This window comes from Heptranchias perlo, unplaced genomic scaffold (assembly GCF_035084215.1).
Source record: "Heptranchias perlo isolate sHepPer1 unplaced genomic scaffold, sHepPer1.hap1 HAP1_SCAFFOLD_113, whole genome shotgun sequence".
NCBI lineage: Eukaryota > Metazoa > Chordata > Chondrichthyes > Hexanchiformes > Hexanchidae > Heptranchias > Heptranchias perlo.
The window spans coordinates 741887-755641 of record NW_027138352.1 but is presented as its reverse complement, the minus strand read 5'-3'; the positions used below and the strand labels follow the sequence as shown (position 1 = coordinate 755641).

Genomic DNA, 13755 nt, shown 5'->3' with positions numbered 1-13755 from the left:
CCAGTGGTAGGCCTTGCACTCCACGGGCACGGCTGTGGCAGGCTCCACCGCATGGCCCACCCTCCCCGACCCCAGCACCGTGTCCCCTCCCTACCTCCGCACCGACTCGAGCGAACGGCCCCAGGATGGGGGGGGGGGGTCTCAGAAACCCGTTACCTTGCTTCCTTTTTCTCCCTCTCGCCCCTCGGGACCGCGTGCTCCGGCCGGACCCTGCGAGAAAACAAACAGAGAGAGAGAACGAGATGTTACACCCGGAGGTGGAGAAGGACAGGGACCATCACCAGCACTGGAAACCTGAGAATGGGGAGGTGACGTCAGAAAATGCGAGAAGGCCTTTCGGCCCCAACAAGACGTCCCGTGATGGCAGGTCAACTCCACCTCGCCACATCCGCCCTGACGCACCCCCCAGTCAACCGGTTTACAGGGCCCACCCCCGTGGGCCTCCCCGGCAACTTATTCCGCCATTCTATCAACCTTCATCGGTGAAGAAGACTTCCCCATTTATGTCCACCACGCTCATTAGTACTTGTGTTCCCCCAACAACCCCTCATTGCATTCGACAGTTTCTTCATCATCGTTCAGGGGCTGCACTGTGAGCCTCCAGGAGGCCCAACAAGGGCAGGAGCGCGGGGCAACGCCAGACAACGTTTGAGTGACCGAGGGCAGGGGGCTTCAAATATAGACCTCACTCAGGCCCTAAACCCCAGATATAGACCTCACACAGGCCCTAAACCCCAGATATAGACCTCACACAGCCCTAAACCCCAGATATAGACCTCACACAGCCCCTAGACCCCAGATATAGACCTCACACAGCCCTAAACCCCAGATATAGACCTCACACAGCCCCTAGACCCAGATATAGACCTCACACAGCCCCTAGACCCCAGATATAGACCTCACACAGCCCCTAGACCCCAGATATAGACCTCACACAGCCCCTAGACCCCAGATATAGACCTCACACAGCCCCTAGACCCCAGATATAGACCTCACACAGCCCCTAGTCCCAGATATAGACCTCACACAGGCCCTAGACCCCAGATATAGACCTCACACAGCCCCTAGACCCCAGATATAGACCTCACACAGCCCCTAGACCCCAGATATAGACCTCACACAGCCCCTAGACCCCAGATATAGACCTCACACAGCCCCTAGACCCCAGATATAGACCTCACACAGCCCCTAGACCCCAGATATAGACCTCACACAGCCCCTAGTCCCAGATATAGACCTCACACAGGCCCTAGACCCCAGATATAGACCTCACACAGCCCCTTGACCCCAGATATAGACCTCACACAGCCCCTAGACCCCAGATATAGACCTCACACAGCCCCTAGACCCAGATATAGACCTCACACAGCCCCTAGACCCCAGATATAGACCTCACACAGCCCCTAGACCCCAGATATAGACCTCACACAGCCCCTAGACCCCAGATATAGACCTCACACAGCCCCTAGACCCCAGATATAGACCTCACACAGCCCCTAGACCCCAGATATAGACCTCACACAGGCCCGAGACCCCAGATATAGACCTCACACAGCCCCTAGACCCAGATATAGACCTCACACAGCCCTAAACCCCAGATATAGACCTCACACAGGCCCTAAACCCCAGATATAGACCTCACACAGCCCTAAACCCCAGATATAGACCTCACACAGCCCTAAACCCCAGATATAGACCTCACACAGGCCCTAAACCCCAGATATAGACCTCACACAGCCCCTAGACCCCAGATATAGACCTCACACAGCCCCTAGACCCCAGATATAGACCTCACACAGCCCTAAACCCCAGATATAGACCTCACACAGCCCTAAACCCCAGATATAGACCTCACACAGGCCCTAGACCCAGATATAGACCTCACACAGCCCTAAACCCCAGATATAGACCTCACACAGCCCCTAGACCCAGATATAGACCTAACACAGATCCTAGACCCCAGATATAGACCTCACACAGGCCCTAGACCCAGATATAGACCTCACACAGCCCCTAGACCCCAGATATAGACCTCACACAGCCCTAAACCCCAGATATAGACCTCACACAGGCCCTAGACCCAGATATAGACCTAACACAGGCCCTAGACCCAGATATAGACCTCACACAGCCCCTAGACCCAGATATAGACCTCACACAGCCCCTAGACCCCAGATATAGACCTCACACAGCCCTAAACCCCAGATATAGACCTCACACAGGCCCTAGACCCAGATATAGACCTCACACAGGCCCTAGACCCAGATATAGACCTCACAAAGCCCCAAGACCCAGATATAGACCTCACACAGGCCCTAGACCCAGATATAGACCTCACACAGGCCCTAGACCCAGATATAGACCTCACACAGGCCCTAGACCCAGATATAGACCTCACACAGCCCCTAGACCCCAGATACAGACCTCACACAGTCCCTAGACCCAGATATAGACCTCACACAGGCCCTAGACCCAGATATAGACCTCACACAGCCCCTAGACCCAGATATAGACCCCATACAGCCCCTAGACCCAGATATAGACCTCACACAGCCCCTAGACCCAGATATAGACCCCATACAGCCCCTAGACCCAGATATAGACCTCACACAGGCCCTAGACCCAGATATAGACCTCACACAGGCCCTAGACCCCAGATATAGACCTCACACAGGCCCTAGACCCAGATATAGACCTCACACAGGCCCTAGACCCAGATATAGACCTCACACAGGCCCTAGACCCAGATATAGACCTCACACAGGCCCTAGACCCAGATACAGACCTCACACAGCCCCTAGACCCCAGATATAGACCTCACACAGTCCCTAGACCCAGATATAGACCTCACACAGGCCCTAGACACAGATATAGACCTCACACAGCCCCTAGACCCAGATATAGACCCCATACAGCCCCTAGACCCAGATATAGACCTCACACAGCCCCTAGACCCAGATATAGACCCCATACAGCCCCTAGACCCAGATATAGACCTCACACAGGCCCTAGACCCAGATATAGACCTCACACAGGCCCTAGACCCCAGATATAGACCTCACACAGGCCCTAGACCCAGATATAGACCTCACACAGCCCCTAGACCCAGATATAGACCTCACACAGCCCCTAGACCCAGATATAGACCTCACACAGCCCCTAGACCCCAGATACAGACCTCACACAGCCCCTAGACCCAGATATAGACCTCACACAGCCCCTAGACCCAGATATAGACCCCATACAGCCCCTAGACCCCAGATATAGACCTCACACAGCCCCTGGACCCAGATATAGACCTCATACAGCCCCTAGACCCAGATATAGACCTCACACAGCCCCTAGACCCCAGATATAGACCTCACACAGCCCCTAGACCCAGATATAGACCTCACACAGCCCCTAGACCCCAGATATAGACCCCATACAGCCCCTAGACCCCAGATACAGACCTCACACAGCCCCTAGACCCCAGATATAGACCCCATACAGCCCCTAGACCCAGATATAGACCTCACACAGCCCCTAGACCCAGATATAGACCCCATACAGCCCCTAGACCCCAGATATAGACCTCACACAGCCCCTAGACCCAGATATAGACCTCACACAGCCCCTAAACCCCAGATATAGACCTCACACAGCCCCTAGACCCAGATATAGACCTCACACAGCCCCTAGACCCAGATATAGACCTCATACAGCCCCTAGACCCCAGATATAGACCTCACACAGCCCCTAGACCCAGATATAGACCTCACACAGCCCCTAGACCCAGATATAGACCTCATACAGCCCCTAGACCCCAGATACAGACCTCACACAGCCCCTAGACCCAGATATAGACCCCATACAGCCCCTAGACCCAGATATAGACCTCACACAGCCCCTAGACCCAGATATAGACCCCATACAGCCCCTAGACCCCAGATATAGACCTCACACAGCCCCTAGACCCAGATATAGACCTCATACAGCCCCTAGACCCCAGATACAGACCTCACACAGCCCCTAGACCCAGATATAGACCCCATACAGCCCCTAGACCCAGATATAGACTCACACAGCCCCTAGACCCAGATATAGACCCCATACAGCCCCTAGACCCCAGATATAGACTCACACAGCCCCTAGACCCCAGATATAGACCTAACACAGCCCCTAGACCTGAGATTTAGAATTCACGGCTCCTGGGCTCCTGATGAGTTGAATCAGCACAGAGCAGGTATCAAACCTAAGGCCTTGCTGGTCTGTATGCGTCAGGCACTCACCGAATAAAGCCCCTAAGCATTCCGTATGAATAACCTTATCGCAAATGTTTGCTTACCCTCTTTCCGGGAGGACCTGGTGGGCCCACTTCACCAGTTGGACCTGGAGACCCCTGCGTGAGAAGGAAACGGAGAGAAAGGAGTCAATGAACCTTCAGAGACACCCAAACAAAACCTGTGGGATCAGAGCTCCATCACTACTTACAGCTTGTCCTTGCTCGCCGTCCTCTCCACTTTCACCTTTGGCACCATCTTGACCCTAAAACGGGAAGAAAAGAAAGACAAGTCTAAGCTTGACTACAATCAAACAGCTCTGGTTGACGGGCCCAACTGAATCCCTTCTGAAAAGGGGCCACGTAATGGTGGGCTCCAATTTTAAACAGGAGAACAAGTAGCTCATAAGAGTAATTTCTGGCTCACATTTCAGTTGCACAGATTCTTAGCTGCAAGGTGAAGGGATGAGGCCTAAAGTGTAGGACGGGGTCAGGTGAAGGGCCGAGGCCTACAGTCTAGGACAGGGTCAGGTGAAGGGCCGAGGCCTACAGTGTAGGACGGGGTCAGGTGAAGGGATGAGGCCTACAGTGTAGGACGGGGTCAGGTGAAGGGCCGAGGCCTACAGTGTAGGACGGGGTCAGGTGAAGGGCCGAGGCCTACAGTGTAGGACAGGGTCAGGTGAAGGGCCGAGGCCTACAGTGTAGGACGGGGTCAGGTGAAGGGTCGAGGCCTACAGTCTAGGACAGGGTCAGGTGAAGGGCCGAGGCCTACAGTGTAGGACGGGGTCAGGTGAAGGGTCGAGGCCTACAGTGTAGGACGGGGTCAGGTGAAGGGTCGAGGCCTACAGTGTAGGACGGGGTCAGGTGAAAGGATGAGGCCTACAGTGTAGGACGGGGTCAGGTGAAAGGATGAGGCCTACAGTGTAGGACGGGGTCAGGTGAAAGGATGAGGCCTACAGTGTAGGACGGGGTCAGGTGAAGGGTCGAGGCCTACAGTGTAGGACGGGGTCAGGTGAAGGGTCGAGGCCTACAGTGTAGGACGGGGTCAGGTGAAGGGCCGAGGCCTACAGTGTAGGACGGGGTCAGGTGAAGGGCCGAGGCCTACAGTGTAGGACGGGGTCAGGTGAAGGGCCGAGGCCTACAGTCTAGGACGGGGTCAGGTGAAGGGCCGAGGCCTACAGTGTAGGACGGGGTCAGGTGAAGGGCCGAGGCCTACAGTGCAGGACGTCACCAAGTTTGAAAAGAGTTATGGATTAGATAAATGGAGAACGTCTAAGCTACGCCCAAGAACTTGTAGTTCATAGAAAGAAGGCAAGACCAAGGGAGGGGAGGAGCTCCAGAGGTTTTGAGGTCCTGAGAAAGAGTGAGTTCGAGCAGGAAAACATGAGGATACAGGGAGGGGGGAAAGAACACACAGGATCCCATTGGACGTCAACCCAGAATTCAGAGCCGGAGCTCCAGGTCACCACCCACCCCTGGTTTGAACCCTGCATCTTCTGACTCAGAGGTGGGAATATTACCACTGAGCCAAAGGCTCTCTCCAAATAAGGTGATGCTAAGCTTGGCTTTGAAAAGCTTGTCGAATGTAGCAGGAAGGGATGATTGTGGGAGGGGACGAGTTTCAAGTGTTTGAGGTCCTGGGAAAGGATCGAGTTGGAGTGGGAAACGGTGTAGTGAGTTTTGATTCAACACAGGAAGGAGGGAGACTTCAAAGTTCCCCTGCAAGTCACACACCATCCCGACTTGGAAATATATCGCCGTTTCTTCATCGTCGCTGGGTCAAAATCCTGGAACTCCCTTCCCAACAGCACTGTGGGAGAACCTTCACCACACGGACTGCAGCGGTTCAAGAAGGCGGCTCACCACCACCTTCTCAAGGGCAATTAGGGATGGGCAATAAATGCCGGCCTCGCCAGCGACGCCCACATCCCGTGAATGAAACAGAAAGACAGAGTGGAAGGAACAGGGGAGCAAAGTTCAGACGAGCGACAATAGCACCAATAACATTTTTTAAGAACGAGGATGAGAAGTTCTGCAAAGTCCGTTGACACTTACGCGTGGTCCAAGTTCACCAGGCGGGCCGGGATCACCAGGGAAACCAACAGGACCCTGCGGGGAGAAAGAGAGGTGAAATAAATGGCAGGTCAGTCAACCTGCAGCATCACCGCCGCACAATAAGAGACGCCCAGCTACAGCAAAGGGTTCGGACGGTCAATGGGTCCTCTGCTCACAGACCCAACACAGAGGGCACAGGACATCAGGAAACCCCCTGCTTACTGACCATCAGCAGAGAGAAGGCAACCTGCCCAGGACATTCGTATCATGACCTTACTCCAGAGACGGTGGAGAAGGTTTTATTTATACATGATGGTCCTCTCCGTCCGTCCTTTCAATGAACATAGGGAAATTAGGAACAGAAGTAGGCCATTCAGCCCCTCAGGGCTGCTCGGCCATTCAGTTAGATCATGGCTCATCTGCGCCTCAACTCCATTTCCCCACCTTTGCTCCGTATCCCTTGATACCCTCACCTAACAAAAATCTATTGACCTTAGTCCAATTGTCCCCTAGAATCCATAGCCTTTTTGGGGAGGGAATTCCTGATTCCCACTGCCCTTTGTGTGAAAAAGTGCTTCCTGATTTCGCCCCTGAATGGCCTAGCTTTAATTTTAAGATTGTTTTAATATTTTTAACACTTCAAATCTGGTTGCCACGTCAACAAGTATCAATTTCTGTCCAGACAAAGTCTGCCACAAGAGTAGGTGCAGAGTAAAGCTCCCACTACTCTGCCCCAACCTCCAGCCATCACATTCCTCACATCATCCAGCCCGATGTTACAACTGGTGGTGAATGATGGAATACGAGAGCCTGGTCTTCAGTTGCTTCCAAGCCTTTATTCACAGAGATCCACATTAAACCCACAACACCCCCTAGATCAGCTCTCTTTTCAATGGATACAAGAGAGTCCCCAATTGATGTGCACCGCCTGAATACAATTAACACTAATTGATATAAATCACATGGATCCCATGAGCACCCGAGGCCTCTCTCAATGAGACTGCCAATTGGTGCCATTGTGTGCTGGAGGCCAATGGCCACGCGGAACTGGGTTGAGACGGCCCGAGTCCTTTTCACATAGCGGCCTTACAGCCAGCAGACAGAGGAGACTGACATCCCATTGGTCTGGGCTGGAATCAAACCCAAGGCCCGCAGGTGAAAGGTCACCATCTAACCCACTTGCACCAATCGGATTCCCTGCACTGGTTGTTGCAGAACTCAGCATACGGCAGCCAATAGCGTAAGAACTACAGCCATAGTCTACGCAGGAAGGGCGCATCTCAACTCAAGTCCAGGCCTTCCCCTCGGGCTGGTACATGGGATTCTGAACCAATTAACCCCATTCCCGGAGATAACTGAGCGAAACCTCTCAATCATCGGCTCTCTGAAAGCTGAACGCTGCAGTCGCAGAAAGAGTTGAAAATATAGCAGCGAGGCAGATTTGCGGCCGGCTTACAGGATTGCCCTTGGGTCCATCGTCACCGGTGGGTCCTTTGGTGCCTGCAGGTCCAGCAGTGCCCGGCTGTCCAGACTCTCCTTTCTCTCCTCTTTCACCTTTAGGACCCTGTTTTTTAAATAAAAAAGAACCACATGAGAAAGGGCAGGTTATTTCTTGCCTGTTGGATCGACAGTCTCCTTTTAGCTTCGCTCCCGGTTTCCTCTGGCCTCCTCTCCCAGCGACGCCCCCCCACTCTGGCTGAGCTACCGTTCCAATGGGCCACCTGCCAAGCCTTCAGCGACTCGCCCGAGCGGCCCTTCTTGGCGTCAGGGCCTGGACAGAGAGCGACGGTTTGCTCCGTGCCCAATTTGGACGTGCCCTCACCCAACTTCCACGCGTCTGCACCATCCCGACAGCGATCGTGAGGTGGCAAGTCGAGCTCCCCAGCAGGATGGGTGCTCACTTTTGCTTTCTTAAATTGAGACGGAAACAGGTTGCGTTCATACAGCACCTTAATGTCGAAAAAAAATGTCCCGAGTTGGATCTCAGAGGCGTGACCAGACAAAAATGGACGGCCAGCGAAGAAAGTTATTCGGTGGGGGTGGGGGGGTGACTTGGTCAAAGGGGTGGGTGTTAAGGAGGGTCCTCAATGAATAGAGGGAGCCGGAGAGGTTTTGGGGAGGGAATTCCACAGCGAGGGAACAAGGCGGCTGAAGGCATGTGGTGGGACGGCCAATGGTGGGCCGAAGGGAAGCGGGGGGGGCATGCAGAAGGGATGGTTGAAAGTTCGAACCATTACCTTGGATTGGATCGGTGTTAATCAGCTCAGGATAACCCTAAGTGTGGCATGAACAGACTGGTGTCACTTATTACCTCCTCCCCTCTCCGTCACCCGATTGAGGAATAAATCAGCCTGCGATCAGTGCGACTCAGCCGGCCCAGTCGGAGATTCTGATTAGGGTGGATGATACTGGGCGCCAGATCATTGCCGCTCCCCACCCTGCCCAGACAGTCCCCTCTCTCCCTTCCAATCCGGCTTGCTGCCTGTTGCCCGCTCTCGAGGTTTATTCCCTAACCCTTCCGACGTGGCAGGGCCGAGATGCTCCTCCCGCCGACCGCAGCCCCACTCTGGTGAGGACCCCGGGCGTTGTACGTACCCTTCGTCCGGGAACGCCTTGAATTCCTGGAGCTCCAGATTCACCAGATTCGCCCTGAAGGGAAGACGACATTTCGGGTGAGGATGAGGCGAACGACAATTACAGCAGCTCAATAAATGTTCTCGATAATCCGGATCAATTTACAACAAAGACCGAAGGTTACCCCTCCCCCTGTTTGCGACGGAGTTCGAAAATCCAAGAGTAAATGTCGTCAAGACAATTGAAATATCCATTCTATTAAAAAGACCCATCATCTATTGTGTCTCCATGCCCAGTTGACTGGCCATCCAGCCACTCACTATACATATGGTCACTGAGTCTCTCTCAGTCTGATTTACTGATCATTAACTCACTATATACCGTCCTCTCTCTGTTGAAATCAAGATTCGACATAACGGGGGTGATTTTAACCCCCGAGAACGGGTGGGTTGGGGGCGGGCGGGAGTTGAAAATAGTTGTTTTTTGGGTCGCGACCGCAACCCGGCTTTATTTCCGGGATCAACGTCGGGGCGGAAAAGTCCAGGCTTCTCACTGGGAAATGCAAAGTCCGAAAATTTTGCCACCCGAAAAAACAATTATTTTCAACTCCCGCCCGTCCCCAACCCACCCGTTCTTGGGGGTTTAAAATCACCCCCTAATGTCTTCAAGTCAGACTTTCCAAGGACCTCAAAACCAGGTCCATTCTTTCCTGCGTTGCTTTTCCCTTCTTCCAATAATCTACAGGCTTCGAAATTCCAAGCTTGGCATCATCTAACCATTGCCTCTCGAGTCCACTCTTCTCTACTCTTTTCAATCTGCACTCTGGCCCCTTCACTTAAGGTTTCCAAAAAGAAAGATAAGAGGCTACTAGGGAAAGAAAAAATTGCAGGGCTATGGGGAAAGAGCAGGGGAATGGGACTAATTGGAGAGCTCCTTCAAAGAGTTGGCACAGGCCCGATGGGCCGAATGGTCTCCTCCTGTGCTGTACCTACTATGATACTTTCAGTGTCTCTCAGTCCAGTTTACTAAATGTTCAAGTAACTCTATGACCCAGAATTGGTGCTGATCGAATTGCCCTCTCTTTGCTGATGATAAACCGGTTGAGTTGTACATGACGATAGCGTCAACTCTTTCCTGCGTTGGGTGAGGTTTTCTGACAGCTCACCTTTTCGCCGAGAGACCCTGGGTTACCGAGACCTCCGGGGGGACCTTGGGGACCCTGCGGACACAAGACGACAAGAACGGGGTCAGAGGTGAGCACGGCCACGGGTTTGCAAACAGCGAATTCAAACTAACAAAGGAAGGCGGACTTACATCTGCTCCGGAAGGACCAGCCGGGCCTCTTGGACCTGGGGGGCCAGGTGGACCCTGCGAAGGGAAAGACAAAGAGAATCATTAGGGACAGCATCTTAGGACGGTACAGGAGGAGGTAACAGCACAGTGTGAAGCCGAAGCTTTTTCTTCTGACCACTGCTCGTTCACAAACAACGTAAAGAAAAATATCCACCTGTCCCTTTGGTATTAAGCTCACGCGGATTGAAGTTAGGGGGTCTCTCTTGTAATCTCATTGTTAGTAATAACACAATACTATTAAAAGCCGAGAGACCTCGACAAGTAAGGACAGGAACTCACCATTGGACCAACATCACCAGTTTCACCCTTCTCTCCCGAAGGCCCAGGCATGCCCTGGAATATCAAACAATATCAGTCAATTCATCATCATAGTCTCTCAACCATAAAACACACTCCGATACGATTCACCCAATACACTGTACAAAACATAGTCGCACTGTGGGGGGAGGGGATTGTAGGGTAAGGTAGGACTGTGGGTGAGGGGTCGTAAGGTGAGGCAGCACTGTGGGTGAGGGGTCGTAAGGTAAGGCAGCACTGTGGGTGAGGGGTCGTAAGGTAAGGCAGCACTGTGGGTGAGGGGTCGTAAGGTAAGGCAGCACTGTGGGTGAGGGGTCGTAAGGTAAGGCAGCACTGTGGGGGAGGGGTCGTAAGGTGAGGCAGCACTGTGGGTGAGGGGTCGTAAGGTGAAGTAGCACTGTGGGTGAGGGGTCGTAAGGTGAGGCAGCACTGTGGGTGAGGGGTCGTAAGGTGAAGTAGCACTGTGGGTGAGGGGTCGTAAGGTGAGGCAGCACTGTGGGGGAGGGGTCGTAAGGTGGGGGGTAGACTGGGTTACACAAACTTCAAACCGCTGATTGATGACATCCACTATATTTAAGAGCAGGGTAACCAGGGAGGGTGGGGAGAAAGGGGGGGGTGGGGAGAAAGGGGGGGTGGGGAGAAAGGGGGGGGTGGGGAGAAAGGGGGGGGGTGGGGAGAAAGGGGGGGCGGGGAGAAAGGGGGGGCGGGGAGAAAGGGGGGGCGGGGAGAAAGGGGGCGGGCAGAAGGGGGGCGGGGAGAAGGGGGGAAGGGGGGGGTCGGGGAGAAGTGGGGGGGGGGGGTCGCATCAAACAAGGGTCAGAGACCTCATTCCACCCTCCCCCCGGCCTGGCCTGTGTCACCATTCCACCCTCCCCCCGGCCTGGCCTGTGTCACCATTCCACCCTCCCCCCGGCCTGGCCTGTGTCACCATTCCATCCTCCCCCCGGCCTGGCATGTGTCACCATTCCATCCTCCCCCCCGGCCTGCCGTGTGTCACCATTCCATCCTCCCCCCGGCCTGGCGTGTGTCACCATTCCACCCTCCCCCCGGCCTGCCGTGTGTCACCATTCCGCCTTCCCAGACCCAGGAATTTCAGGATCGCCCCTTTCTTTTCCGACTTTCTTTCGAGGGAGATCGGACCCTCACCTGCAGACCGATCGGACCAGGTGACCCTGGGAATCCTCTTGGACCTTCGTCACCCTTCTGTCCGAAATAGCCTTGCTGACCTCTGGCCCCAGGCTCTCCATCAGCACCCTGAGAAGGAGACACAATCAACAGTGAGCGATGACACAGTAACAGTTTCAGGCAGGAGAAGCCCTTCGGCCCATCGAGCCCACCTATCCACAGAGTTCCTTCGAATAAGCCTGAACCCCATTTGTGGCAAGAACCCACCTGGTTCCTTCTGGAAACTCATTAGGGTTTCTTGGTCCACCAAGGAATCTGTTCCACATACTTACCAACCGTTTAGTAAATCAGAAAAGTACCAAGATGGCCTCCGAGTGGGGCTGTCCGCCTTGGCCACACGCTACTGGTCAGTGTTGAGGCCTTGTCATACAACTGAGGGGTCACCTCAGGCCACAATGGTCAACGTGATTCTAAGTGGCCATCTGCGTCTGTCCCGTGGACTGCAGGGGCCAGACAAGTGCCGCAAATGTATTTCTCATCAACCGTCCAGGGGTTAAACGACTGTTCGGTGGTGAGCCTCAAACAAGTGTTGTGCGCCAACTGCGAATAATCGTCGCTAGTCCGTGAGTCCCGTTCGACCTTTTGCCGAACTCTTGCTCGCATTTTAACCAAATTCAAAGTAGAAACTCTGGGGTAATTTTAACCTAACGAGCCAGGCGGAACGCTGGTTTTTACGCCCCCCGTCTCCCACCCTCCCTTCTCTCCCTCCCTTCTCCTCCTCCCTTCTCCCTGACCTCGTCTCCCTGACCTCGTCTCCCCCTCTCCCTTCTCCCCGCCTCCTTCTCCCCACCCCCTTCTTCCCCTCCCTCCTCCCCGGCCCCTTCTCCCCCTCCCCCTTCTCCCCCTCCCCCTTCTCCCCTCCCATTATACTCCTCTCCCTTCTCCCCCTCCCCCGCCCCCCTCTCCCCGCCCCCCTCTCCCCGCCCCCTTCTCCCCCCCTCCCCACCCATTCTCCCCCCTCCCCACCCATTCTCCCCCCTCCCCACCCATTCTCCCCCCTCCCCACCCATTCTCCCCCCCTCCCCACCCATTCTCCCCCCTCCCTACTCACTGCCCCCTTCTCCCCCTCCCCCTTCTCCCCCTCCCCCTTCTCCCCCCTCCCCCTCCTCCCCCTCCCTACTCACCGCCCCCTTCTCCACCTCTCCCCCTCACTTCTCCCCCTCTCCCCCTCCCCCCTTCTCCCCCTCCCCCTTCTCCCCCTCCCACTTCTCCCCTCCCACTTCTCCCCCCTCCCTACTCACCGCCCCCTTCTCCCCCTCTCCCCCTCTCCCCCTCTCCCCCCCTCCCCTCTCCCAATATCACTCTCCACAGATTTTAACGGACAGTAAAATCATGGCAGGATGTAAAACCAGCATCACTCCCAATCCCCTCAGTTTCCCGACGGGCGAGTTAGCTTAAAATTACCCCCTGTGTCTTTGCTGACTTTTTCTGAAATTACCCCACTTTTTATACAGGGGATTCAATGTTTAATCCCCCGCTGACATTCTCCATCTTTTTAAACACTGAAAATAAAACCTCAGGCAATAAACACCGATTTTAATGATCTGTACATATCTGAGAGTGCTGTTCAAAGATGTCAGTATGTAGCTAGTCTCTACAGGAACAAGAATACTATCTGAACTGTGAACCTTGTGATCTGCCAAATATCCTATTATTCAGCTGTACCCGGGGCCCTGATATCCACTGTAATCGATGTGAATCAATTGGCAAATGAATTTCAATATAGGTAAGTGTGAGGTGGTGCATTTTGGTAGGAAGAATAAGGAGGTCACATACTGCTTGGATAATAAGAGTCTAAATGGGGTAAAGTCAAAGAGATCGAGGGGTACAGATACACAAATCATTAATAGTAGCGACGCTGGTTAACAAGGCCATAAAAAAGGCAAATCAAGCACTGGGGTTCATTTCTAAAGGGATAGAATTGAAAAGCAGAGAAGTTATGTTGAACTTGTATAGAACCTTGGTTAGACCACACTTGGAGCACTGGGCACAGTTCTGGTCTCCATATTATAAAAAGGACGTAGAGGCAT

At 53.9% G+C, this 13755-nt stretch overlaps 1 protein-coding gene across 1 annotated transcript in view; it reads right to left on the bottom strand.

Annotated features, from left to right (window-relative positions):
* The window catches only part of LOC137307843 (collagen alpha-1(V) chain-like), a 522869-nt gene that overhangs the window by 31061 nt on the left and 478053 nt on the right, over window positions 1-13755 (bottom strand). The window contains exons 46-55 of the mRNA XM_067976930.1: window positions 11687-11794; window positions 10523-10576; window positions 10205-10258; window positions 10056-10109; window positions 8912-8965; window positions 7773-7880; window positions 6317-6370; window positions 4474-4527; window positions 4328-4381; window positions 157-210 (exon numbers count right to left, since the gene is read on the bottom strand). Coding sequence (XP_067833031.1) covers window positions 157-210; window positions 4328-4381; window positions 4474-4527; window positions 6317-6370; window positions 7773-7880; window positions 8912-8965; window positions 10056-10109; window positions 10205-10258; window positions 10523-10576; window positions 11687-11794 — 648 coding nt within the window. The remainder of the gene's footprint in view (window positions 1-156; window positions 211-4327; window positions 4382-4473; window positions 4528-6316; window positions 6371-7772; window positions 7881-8911; window positions 8966-10055; window positions 10110-10204; window positions 10259-10522; window positions 10577-11686; window positions 11795-13755) is intronic.